The sequence below is a fragment of the Channa argus genome, chromosome 14 (genome assembly GCF_033026475.1).
Source record: "Channa argus isolate prfri chromosome 14, Channa argus male v1.0, whole genome shotgun sequence".
Classification (NCBI taxonomy): Eukaryota; Metazoa; Chordata; class Actinopteri; order Anabantiformes; family Channidae; genus Channa; species Channa argus.
In genome coordinates this window covers 3,130,997-3,143,855 of record NC_090210.1, presented here as the reverse complement: position 1 = coordinate 3,143,855, position 12,859 = coordinate 3,130,997, and the positions used below count along the sequence as shown (strand labels likewise).

The following is a 12,859-nucleotide window of genomic DNA, read 5'->3' as shown; positions in this document are numbered from 1 at the left end:
TTCGCGTTTTTTTTAATGTCTCGAGAAGAAAATTGAAGGCACTTGTGATGTGTGAAAAGAATTCAGCAGAATCCTTCACGGCCTCAAGATTAGCATGCTTCATGCATCAATTACGCTTAACGGAGGCTGCAGTTTGTGTACTAAGCCTTTACAGCTTCTCTCAATCTGCCTCCTTGTTTTGTATTTGTTTTTCCTCTGTAGGCAGCTATAAGGAAGGAACTCAATGATTTCAAGAGCAATGAGATGGAGGTACATGAGTCAAGTCGCCATTTAACCAGGTAATGTTTAGAAACCCTTTATCTGCACGTGCACGCCTCTGTAACACACCCCACTGTACAGCTGTAGCTATTCCTGTGCCCTAGGTACCGGCTGCACAGCTGATCGGATGAAATGTTTTTCTTGTGTTTGTATTTTTTTTAGGTTTCACAGACCATAGTAGACCATCACTGTCTTGAGCAGCACCGGACTGGCGCTCTCCTTCACTGAGAACCTTAAGTGCTGGACAGTAAAATGGTGCCCATTTCTACAATAAGGCCATGTCTTCTGAAATGCCTTTTCAAGACCCACACAACTGAGTCGGTACTACACCACAAGAAGCAGAGCCCCCCCTCTACACCATTCACTGTAGTAGCACACAAAGACACCAGTTGGTTCACATCACCCCTCTGTGGAACTTGATTGACTGTCTCTTAAACTCCGGAGCTCTCAGGCAGGCACTCAGTTCTCTGGTCATTTGGACGACAGGAGAGTTTGCAATTGATTGACATCTGCTGAGGGCAACCGTACCTTGGTTCATCAATAACAACCGTAGACTCATCCTCAGTGGACACATTTTCATCCCTCCTCTTTATGAAGCTGTCACTCTGGGCTCCTCTAGCCCTTGTGGACACCTTTGTGAAACGATGCAGGGTTGATTGTTTTGAGCTTGCTACACCAGCAGGAAATCCATCTTTACTGCACCTGCTGGGACTTACAAGGACATACAGGAAAGATGGAAGAGTCCAACATTAGAAATATATGTGCAGTATTTTTTTGTTTTCCTTTGGCTTTAGCACCCCCTGGAGTCCCCCCTGTGTCATTACTATGTAGTCCTGACTTTAGACTTTTCCTCTTACGTGCATTTCTCACTGTACCGACAATGTTGACATTTAATTGCTAACTGTGAATTTGGGAGTTTGGGCAATGCCTGCACTCTTTAAATGTACATTTTTGTTTATACTAAGGAAAGTTAAATTTAGAGAAGAATCATGCTTGACCAAGTTTTATTCATGTCAGAATCTTATAAAGTTAATACAAAAATTGCAGCTGGGAGATACATTCAGGACCCAGTATGTGCAACGTTAACTTTTATATTATTTTATTGGTTTTAAACTTTTCTTTTTTTTTTTTTCTTTTTTTAAAGAGACACTTCACTTACTCATTTTTACATGCCTTAGCCCTTTGGATTGCTAATTTTTGAAATGGAAAACCAAAAGCTAGGCTCACTATCTTACATTACGATTTCTTTTTTTTTTTTTTAATTCATTTGTTTGCATTAGTGTTTGATGATCTTTGCTTATAATGTGCATTGTATTATACACTTTACTTTTATACTCATGTCATTATTCGCTTTTGAGCAAGCAATATCTGTTTGTAGAGAAAAAGTTAAACTGGAGGTGTACCCCCCAACATTTTTTACTGTGCTTATACACTATGCCTCACTTCAGGGTCTAAATTGTTTTTAATATACTTTAGGAAAGCTTTATTCAGGAGGACGTTGTCAGCATTTTTCTTGACTGAGCCACCAAAAAAAAATAATTTTTAAAAATTCTGCCTCTCTGACATCTTACACATTCAGGAAAGATCTGAATCACTTCTCAAACTTGTAATTGAACACAGTGATGCATTATTACTAAAAAATGTGAGTACTGATTTTTAGTGGTTTCACTGAGTCAGGATTTTAACATTTTTATTGCTAAAATTCATTGTTAAGGCTTTACAACGGTCTCTGTTTTAATGACGGGGCCCAAGTTTGTGAAATATGGCTGGATTTCTGATCTGTGACCAGTTTCTCTTCATTTTGATAGTCTTGTTACATGATCACTGATCCTAGACTAGTATTTCAATGCTCACAAGCTTTATGTACACAGAATATTTTTGTTATTTTTTACTGTATTACTTTTAAAGTTGCAATATGAAATTCTTTATTGTTCAGATGAAGCAAGGTAGGAGAGATGAACAGTTAGTAGCCGCCTACTATGATGCTTCCTGCTAAGGAAAATTTGAATTTTTTTTTTTTTTTTTCCCCCCTTATTTTCAAGGTCTTGACCAGTGATTGACAGATGACCTGATAAATCTGAGATCAAAGAACACACAGTTTTGCCCTTCATTGTTTTATATGTGGGGAAATATTGGGAAGTTGTTACATTAATACTTCAAGATTGAATTGGGTTATCTAACTTCAGACTTTGAAATTTAGGGTATGTTTTTGTCTTACAACCAGCTTCTGTTTGATTCCAGCATCATGCCATTATTTTAAAATTTTGCCATCTGTAGGTTCAGTATAATAGATCATAAAAATAGAAATTATACAAATACACTTCAAATGTGAGTTTTTGGCTGAGCATGATGTTTTCAATTTTGCTGGAATCTAGGAACATGAATTCAGCAATAACCTGTTTCCTATTACATGTGGTGGAGAAACTGGACAATTTTGAAAGTTGTGGGTTTTTTTTTTTTTCTTTCTCCATTTGAAATACAAAATACCATGTAAAGGACACATCATGCCAATTAAAGTTCATTTCTGAATGCATTTGTCTTTTAGACATAATTATTTTGTTTAAAACTCACTTCAGTACCTAAAAATTCTTGCATTCCTGAATTTGATTGTGTAAAACACATTTTTGCCTTCGCATTTTAGAAACTAACTGTAATTTAATGTGTAGTAACAATCATTTCAATATTATGCTTGTTACTTTGCAATAGAGTCTGTACCTCCTAAGCCAAAAATGTCATATTAATTTGTTCTCAAGTACAAGGTTTAAAATGAGGACATTGTACTTGAGATCAAATTATTAAAATAACTTGTTTGGGCTGCTTATTTTCCTCTTTCATTTCCGTCCTTTCATTTCATCATCTACACATGCACCTCCAGAGAAGGTCATTCTTAACTAGGACAAAATTATTTCCATAATATATTGCATAGTGTATTTACTTAATATTGTATATTAAACACTTACCTGGCACATACAGTATCCTTCAACAGCTTGGCCCTCCACAGCACAGTTGTCAGTATTTGTGCCGTCTTTTATGTAAAAAGTAGTTGCCTTCAATATAAACTAAATGTTGATAGAAAGAATCAAACTGCTTTACCCTCAAAGTTGCACTTTCTGTAATAGAACAGCTTAAGTAACATAAAACTGGTTTAGATCTCTTTTCAAAATGAGTTACAAGTTTCAGCACAGTGCAAACATTGGAAATTCTGGAGTTATTCAATAAAACAAACACTGTCATCTTCTCACTTCTGCCTAATTCATATACAAAAGCTAAGGATGATATGGATTTAAAATTGGAATATAAACAGTTTTAAGTAAAAATCTAGGCCAAGTGCAGAGTAACTGAGTATTTGGTCTGTAACCATAAGGAGCCCCTTATAAATGTGACTGTAATATTTGCTGATTTTATTAGTGTTCTTCATTTTTGTGTATTTTTTTAACAATACACTTTAAAGATTTACATGTAACCAATAATGCTACATTCAGAAAAAATGTGACTATCTGGACAGAATAAACAAACTCAATACTCAAGTATTCGGACTTGCCTATAAATGTAATTAACTACAAACAGTAGTACTATAGTATTATAGGACTAAGTCCGTGCTCTAAAATATTTTTTTGGTAAAAAAAAGTAGTCTGACAGTTTCTGTTTTTTAAATATTATAAACAACATCAAACATGATCAACAGTCCAGATTTATTCCACATGTGCTGTATGGTTTCTGCAGAGGTCAAAAATGCGTGGTGTAGTATTAAGAAGAGAATTGCTCATATTGCTTAAGCCTGAGCTTATTTCTGAAAATGTAATTAGAAAATTAGAAAATTAGAAAAAGCATAAACTGGTAAAAATCTTTAACATTAGCAGTATGTGCATCATTTGTACCAGTTGTCAATGTGTTTCTGGAATTAAACGCAATTGCAAGAAAGCCTTTAATCCTTAATAAAAAGGGACTAACTCGTATAATAATAGTACGACCCTAGTTGCCCTCACCGGTAAGTAAAAAGGTGACCTGAAAAACTAAGAACCCTCCGCCCTTTTGATCGGGGCCGCTGTGTCCTCAACTGGCGGAGGTTTAGGTCAAGTCTTGCGGTTTGATCCACTAGATGGCGAGAAATACAACATAATACAAGCGGACCGACTCTGGCAGGAGAGGCCTTGTGAAATGGCGTCCTGGTGAGATGGAGCTGAAGTTAGTTGCCTCGTCAAAAATTAATCTCCAATAATTGTATGTACAGGGAAGCTTAATTATGCCACACGGTGGTATTATGATTAGCTTGTTAGGGGAAAACAACCACAACGTGAGGCAAATCTTAATAAACAGAAATAACAACTGCGAGTTCCCGCTCATATTAAACCGTTGATCGCTGTTAGCTGTTAGCTGGGTGCAGCTTTAAACAACCGTGTGGTCGCTTCCTTCACTGTATAGACAACATTATAGCGGAGACCAGCTTGCAGCTGAACTCAGCCCAGCGATCCAAACGCTTTATACGAGCTATGTTTACACCTCTCTTCTGTTCACCGCCTCACCTGACTGAAACTAAAGCAAAGGGTCTTGGGAAATGTAGTCATCACGCGCTTCCTTCTCAACACGAGCGAGCCCGGGACCCGTACTAGCACAATGCACTTCCCACAAAGCACCGCGTTGTTGTTAGCGATCCCGTCTTGTGTCGTCCTCATGAATATATATCAGCAAGCATTTGCGTACGAGGTCGTGCGACGTTCATTCCATATTCTAGCGCCGTATTTTGGTCGAAATGGGACGCACGGTCACGTCTCCGCCCTGATCAGTCCCCGCGCGCCCAGCCTCTTCCCAGCGAATTTAATCGGTGAAATGTTTTCGTGGAGCAGCGGAGGAGACTCCGACAGGGAAAGAAAGACAGGAGGTGAATGACTACTACTAGTGGCATAAGTCAGCAACGCCGCCCAGTTGGCGGACATTTAGCACGGTGGGCTCGCATTCAGGCTTTTAAATGTAGGGGTTTTAGGTATAATCAAGTGCGCAGCATTATTTATTAGGAGTGGGGGACTTTTCATTGGCAGAGATGGAAAGTGTGCAGGCTGTCGCTATGGATGGCGCGTCGGATGGAGGCGCGACCAAGTTAATGAAGAAGCCCAGCGGACTGTCTGTCGCCCGGGGGACTCCAGCGGATGACGGCGGTGGACGTTTGACACCCTCCCGCGTAGAGGCAAAGAACGGGAATAGCCTTTCTCGGTCCGCCTCTACAGCAGCAGGATCTAGTGCGTCAAACCAAACTGTGGCGTCTAATGGCCGGAGCTCAACCAGCAACTCCAGCTCTATCCTGTTGAGACGGAGGCGCTTGAAGAGGAACCTCTCCGCGGCAGCTGCAGCCACCGCCACCACCTCCGCTGTCACTGCCGCCGGCGGCGCCAAGATGAACTCGGCCTTGTCTTCTGCATCTTTACATACTCGGAGTCTGGATAGGAAGACTCTACTGAAGCACCGGCAGAACATGCAGCTGCAGACTACAGATCGCGAGTGGGTGAGAGCAGATCTCCATCGGGGCTGTATACATGTCCACGACAGACTGACGCCTTCATATCCCAGGCCGGTCCTTTGCACTATGGACACCACAGCCGGCGAGGTGGCGCTCCGTCTGAATAAACTCTGCAGTAAGTCGAGCTCCGTTATGCGCATTTTTTGTAAGGATAACCCGAAGACTGACAAAAATGGCAACTGCAATGTGAAATATGAATATAATGTCAAACCGTGCAAGATAAACGAAGAGTCAAGTATGAAACGCAAGCATCTGACTTCCCTGGAGTCCAGAGACTTGAGGGACCATCCAAGTGACAGACTGAGACTGCTGCTCATGGAGAATGCAGATGAGAGGCAAAAGCAACAGGACATTGATGGAAAACTTTTCACCCCAGAATCAGAGTCACAAGATAACATAACATGCTCACTGTCTGATTTAAATTCTAACTCAAATATGGATACCCCCAATGAAGATGACTCAGAGCACAGGAACGGTCTGGATAGTTACGGATTAAATTCTGGCTCAGATGTGGAGAGCAGTGCATTTGATGACCTGAGCTCTGGGGCTCAGCTCAGCGAGCACAGAGACTCCCTCAGTGATGACATGATCCTGGGCACGGAGGCATCCATCCTCAGCCCTTCGTTTGATAGCGCCACAGAGGCCCATGACATGTACGGCAGCTCCTCAGATGAACTGGAACTGGAGCTGACCTGTCCTGCATCCAGCTCAAGCATGGACCCCATCTCTCAGCATCACACCAGTGGCATTGCTGCTGTCACTGCCAACTACAAGCAGTGCAACATGGGACACTTAAATGACATGACAAATAATATGGAGCCAGATAACAGACTCGACCCACACAGTCTGGGCAGCCTGCCACCCACCAGTAGTGCCGGCTCATTGTCGAGGGCCTGTTCTACAAGTAATACACCTGACATCCAAAGTCCAGACTGTGGCCAAAGTGCTATAAAATCAGGGCTGACAGCTGACCACAATGGAGATTCCTGTGATTCCAGCCCCACGCTGTATGTTCAGCTGCACGGCGAGGCTGTCAGGAGGCTTAGCTCGGATGAGAGGCCTCTGCAGATCCAGAACGACTTTCTCTTTAAGCTTGGATTTAAGGACACTTGGAGAGTTCAAGAGGAAGGGCTTAATACAGAAATTGGCTCCTTGTTGCGTTTCTATGCAGGTAAGTGAGATGATGGCAGGATTTTGCTGATTCTAGGACTTGCTTGGGTCTTTGTTTTCTCACGCTGCACCGTTTGGACTGCAGATCCTGAGTGTTGTGTGGTTTGTAACAGGTTGTGAACCTGTATCGAATAATGTGACCGGTGCATTTAGGCAGGTGTGTGTTCTGGAATTGTACTAATAAAGCAAAGCAACAGTTTATACTGAAGCTCTTTATAGGGTTTGAATTATTGTAGAACTTTACATAAAGCTTGTGAACACTGTAAGGCAAGGTGAGTGCAGCAGAAATGTAGACTGATATATTAAAAGTCTTGCATTTATGAGGTTTTTATCATATTCAGAGTTACTCAGCATGAATGGGTCAGTCTGAGGTCATGGTCCAAAGACCCCTAGTTTGCCAGCTCTACCTTTCCCAAAGGACTTCTTTTTTCTATTTTTGTTTGTTTCTTTCATCCCTGGCTGTCTTTGTTGGAGTGTAGCAGCACTATGTGCTCCCATGGACACGCATGACATCGCCACAAAGCCATCGCAACAACTTATGGCACTCAGACATGGGGCCCTTTCCGGCTTTTGCTCCATTATCATCCTAAAAAAAAAAAAGGCTGAATGCCTTTGTGGTTGGATGGAGCGTGGGGTGGGAGCGGTATGGTTGGGAGGACCATAAACCCTCTCTGTGGACTCAGTGAATTCTGGTCATTGAGATGCTGCACAGTGCCTGTCCTATTGGCATCCAGCACAGCTACTGTCACACTAACTAACTGCCTGCCAAGCTGGGTTAACATGCTCCTCCAAAGCTCAGGAAGCCCTTTTCTTCACCATGCCACTGCCTACACCACTCCTGCTATTGCTGTTGGCGCTGAGTGAAGTGAGGGGGGGGGGGCAACTTAGTGTCTTGTGGAGAAACTGTTTGTTGGGTTTGGAAAAAAGAGGCTCTATCCCTCTGTATCTTCCTGTCCCGCGAGGCTGCGGAACCAAAGGTAATTCATTAATAAAGCTGAAAATGGCCACATGTGCTCATGTTTTTGGTCACATGTTTTATGACCAATTGTGCTCTTGAAATGGGCCCTTGTTTGAAGTCCTGCTAGAATTTATTTTATTTAAATAGCTTGCAAATGTAGGCGCTTGTGGATATGATGTGCACAAAAACAAATGTATCCTGCATGAGCCAATGCAGTGAGCTTAGCTCAGCCAGCAGCCTCTAAAGGCGGGCAGACGTGCCTGATGGCCCTCTGAGGGCGAGGAGTCCACATCCCATGTGAGACAGCTTAGCTGTGGTCACCTGAGCTCTCTCTTGAGCCTCTCACACCACTCAACACCCAGGCTGCAGCCTCAACAAAAGAACTTAGTCTCAATCAGCAACATGCAGAAGGACACTGATAAGCACTTTCATAAACACACACAGAAGCGTGGACTATAAAGAGAAAGCAGACACGATGCCTTTGTGATGTGTCTGGCAAGCTTTTCTGCCATTTCCTTACACAGTGGAAGCATGTGAGGAATGTACGCTGGCTCCTCTAGAATGTCATGCATGTCTGCCGAGCGTGAAGTTGAGTGAGGGCTTTATGGGGGGATGGGGTGCATGAGGGGATACCATGCTGACACTGAATGGTTGTCCAGCCCAGATAGTGGGGATGCAACTAGCCTCAGCTGACTTGCTGGCTGACTCTCAGACGCAGCTGCCACAACTGCAGACCTCAGTCACAGTGAAGGCCTTTTTGTCTGCATGTCTATGAAGGCAGGGTGGCCTTTGATACAGGAAGTCCAGTATCTAAACTCCGTTTTATTGCTCCCTTTACAAGAGCAACAGATGAGCTACTCAGCATGATTACAGAGAAACAGCAGAATGTAAGGAAGTTAAGTTGAGGAGTTGCCATGGTGAATCTTGACAGATCTTTTGGACAATGCACAGGGCCGTTTTGACTCTGAAGGGGTCAGGTCATTCTTCGGGTGTCCAGACTTCGCAGTGGCTAGATGAGAGGAGTCCCTTTTCCCCGCTAGACAGGCAAACACACGTGCACGCAAACACATGTACAGAATGCCGCTAGATCAAAGGGTCGCTGTCCCCTTTGGCAGGCTTACGAGTGACCCTTTCAGAGCTGCCCACACAGGAGCCTCTTGTAATGCCTAACCAGCTTTGTTGAGTTTGAGTACAACCGAAAAGACGAAAATAACATACAAACTTAAATAGGGCTGGATGATATAAAAAAAAAAGTCCCAATCTTTTTCCATTTTTCTGCATGATTCACAATTTATTTTTTTGCTGTCCTTGTGAATTCAAGACATGATTCAAATACTTTTTCTTTGAGAATTAATCTAATTAATGTGGCATATCACCCAAGATTAGACTGATATTATTAAAACATGCTCATTTTGTTAATGACAAGCTCCTCATGCCATAGGTCTAACTAAAAGCATGCTTCCTTGAGAGAGTTGGGTTTAACAGGTGCAGTGATCTCTTGCTTGTGCTCTGCAGAAAGGGGATTCTCAGCCCAGCAAGTAATGACCATGCCCCCCTGCTGGGATGGCCCTGTTCCCTTACCCAGGGGTAGTAGTGTGTTTGTGTGTCTGCATGAAGGAAATTGCATATTGAATCCTGACACACACTGACACAGGATTTCCGTGGACCCAGAGTTCTTAACCAAACCAAAGCAGCACATTAAATAATTTAGATTCATTAGACTACTCAGGGTACTCACTCTCATCCAGCATACCCACTGCTTTTTGTGAGCTCTCTGCTTAGCTCATTAAAGTTAAAATGTTTGCTTTTTAAAAGCACTTCCTTGTAAATTTAAAGTGGTGTTAAGGTTTGACCTGCTTTCATAAGCACAATTAATGACCCGTGGCCTTAAATCTATCAAGATATTAATTCAGTGCAAAGCTTTATAGCTTAGGCCTCTGTGAAACAAAGTCAGGGTTGCTAACAGTATTAGTATGCTGCACCCTGGTAATTCACAGTTTGTTTTCAGTTTTTCCCAGCAAGGTGAATTTAGAAGGACTAATAAAGCAGGGTACACTGTATGTAATGAAATGCTTCAGATAATGTCCCTGTTTTTTACACAACGAAAGCATAATATGTAGCTGCGAGCATTTATGGTGAAAATGATTTTTGCTGTTTTAATTCCATTAAATGTCGTGAATAGCAACACTAGTGGGAACAGTTTCAGTTTCTCAAAATAACATCACGTGTTTTTAATATAAAGTTTTCTCGGCAATGATTGTCACAATGTGTTGGATTTCATGCTTATTGCCTCCCTGTTATTGAGGTGCTTATTTACAAAATTCACTAACTTATTATTTTTATTGCTTTGGGACCCCACTAGTAAACTTTCTTCCTTTTAAAATTGTGCAAATTTACATTGGAGCTAAACCATGTTATACCAACAAAGTGCCTTTTAATACCATCTCCCAAAGAACTATCAATTAGAAGTGTATTTTTTTTCTACTTTTCTACCTCTTCGTAACTATAGATTCTCTTTTGTTTCTCAGAGGAAATGTATGTTCCCCCCCTCTTTAAAAAGGCACCATATCATTATTGCCAAATTACATCATAGATTACATTTGTACAACATTAGAAGCACTACAATGAAAGAATGCTTCTGACAACAAGAAAAAAAAAATCTAACTATGCATGAGTAATGGAAGCAGCTCTTACTGATATGACTGTCTTTATTGCACGTAGGCACAAAATGTTAACATTTCCAGAAGCCTGTAAAAGGTCAATTACTCTAAAAGCACTGAGCATCCCCAATTGAAGACTATCTTTCAGCTCCTACCTCCAGCATTGTGTGAGGAGGCAGTGGCTGTGCTCTATAGGGTTTAAAGGCTTAATGAAGCTCCTGGATTTCACTAGTAGGCTCTGAAAACCACGCACGCTGTCTTGTCTGTGGCACATCGCTCTCATCGTACAGTCAGCACGCCAGCTTGCTCCCACACTCACACTTGCATCTCTCTGAAAACATTTCAGAGGCAGAAGGAGAACAGCCATGCAACATTATTGCCATCTTTTAGTTTTTGTGAACGGTCGCTGGTTATCCAACTAAGTGGTTTAGTTTAAAAAGAATTTTGTTACTCAGATGTGTTGCTGGTCATAATGGATTTATGAATTGCAACAATTAAGTGACAGTTGAACTTAATATGTATAAAATGTTGCTTTATTAAACGGACGTTTCAGTGCGTGCAAACACTCCTTGGAGAGCTTTGCAGAGGTGAGGAACCAGGCTGCCTCATGCTTTCTAAGATGTCTTTGCTTGACAGCTAATGGACTTTCTAAAAGGCCCATTGCTGAGTCATTATGTAATTGTGTAATCAGATTTCACACGTTCCAGAGCTTAAATCCAATGCACATGTTTTGTGTGCGATAAGGTTTCTGCATTTTTAGTGTATGTCTGCACACCCAAGATTAAAGCCAGAAATCGAAGAATTGATACGTGTGTGTGTGTTGTGTGTGTATATATATATATATATATATATATATATACACACACATATATATATATATATATATATATATATATATATATATATATATATATATATATATATATATATATATATATATATATGTATATATATATATATATATGTGTGTGTGTATATATATATATATATATATATATATATATATATATATATATATATATATATATATATATATATATATATATATATATATATATATATATATATATATATATATATATGTGTATATGTGTATATATGTATATATATGTATATATATATGTGTATATATGTATATATGTGTATATATGTATATATATGTATATATATATGTGTATATGTGTATATATGTATATATATGTATATATATATATATATATGCTTCTCCTCCTCCATTTTGTTTTACATATCTTTTAATCTTTCCCTGGCTCATTGCCTGTCATTCCAAAAATTACTGGTCAGGCTCATACTCCCCTACAAAATTGATTAAAGAATGGCTCGGGTCATTTTTAGTAATGGTGGAGCACACACTCCTTTTTCATTGCTGTGTGAGCTTGCGTTGGTGGACAGTGTAGTTTGTGTTTAGCTGTGTGCCCCCTGTGGAAATAAGTGAAAAACAGAGTGGTATGCGATTGAAATTCTCATGGCTTTGTGCTAAGCAGCTAAATCTAGGCTGAACAATGTCATGCTGATATGTCACTACTGTCTGCCTGCTGGCACATTCTGAGATAGGGAATTGGGAAAGGGGGTTGGGCAGCAGCTTTCCCTGCCCAATGGGAGCAGCCCAACCTCTCAGCTGTCTGTCAAACTGCCCTTGTCAAATGGTCCTCAGGATCCTTGGAGGCATGGAGTAGATGTGATAAAAGGCTGGAGAAAGGGTTCCCCCTTCAGTGGGGTCATGGACTGGTTTTCCCGGAACTGAGCACCAGCCCCTGCACTGGCCACATGCATGTGGCCAGTGCAGGGGCTGAAGCCGAAGGGTGGGGGAGATTAGAGGCAGGCCAGCAGGGGCTCACTCTCCACAGCTTTGATCAGGAGCAGTATAGTCTAATACCAGACAACATCTGCAACTTTGAGCTTTAAAGAGGCCCAGAAATACTGATTAGGGAACACACAGCCTGCTCGCCTGCTAGTGTACAGGACAGAACTGTGTCAATTCCTAGATGGGAGGTTTTTAAATGCCACCACTCCAGTGGTGCTTACACTGATTTGTTTTACAAAGCCTTAGTCTCCAGACAGGCTACTACACATTGTATTTAAAATTCCAAGCAATTTTGTTTAAAACACATGTGCAAGCAGATGGGATCAGTTAGGTTATACTGCAGGGGAGCTGTTTACTGGCGACATTGTATTAACAAAGACGCCTTCCTGCCATGCAGAAACAAAAAGTTCTGTTTTGCAAATAGTACCGTGTGAATAGAATTCAGAGCTATACCAAACTGTCCCAGAATCTTTGTTTGT

At 41.1% G+C, this 12,859-nt stretch overlaps 2 protein-coding genes across 5 annotated transcripts in view; both read left to right on the top strand.

Moving 5' to 3' along the window:
• Positions 1-3,079, top strand: part of LOC137140782 (phosphatase and actin regulator 1-like) — a 41,407-nt gene extending 38,328 nt beyond the window's left edge. For 3 of the 4 annotated variants that reach the window (XM_067529405.1, XM_067529406.1, XM_067529404.1), the window contains exons 11-12: positions 202-278; positions 421-3,079. In XM_067529405.1, coding sequence (XP_067385506.1) covers positions 202-278; positions 421-436 — 93 coding nt within the window. In that variant the 3' untranslated portion in view covers positions 437-3,079. Of the gene's footprint in view, positions 1-201; positions 279-420 lie in introns of those variants that run through there. The other variant, XR_010916488.1, reaches the window with a different exon arrangement.
• Positions 3,080-4,926: 1,847 nt separating this feature from the next.
• The window catches only part of phlpp1 (PH domain and leucine rich repeat protein phosphatase 1), a 45,036-nt gene continuing 37,103 nt past the window's right edge, over positions 4,927-12,859 (top strand). Inside the window, exon 1 of the mRNA XM_067529402.1 lies at positions 4,927-6,941. Coding sequence (XP_067385503.1) covers positions 5,297-6,941 — 1,645 coding nt within the window. The 5' untranslated portion in view covers positions 4,927-5,296. The remainder of the gene's footprint in view (positions 6,942-12,859) is intronic.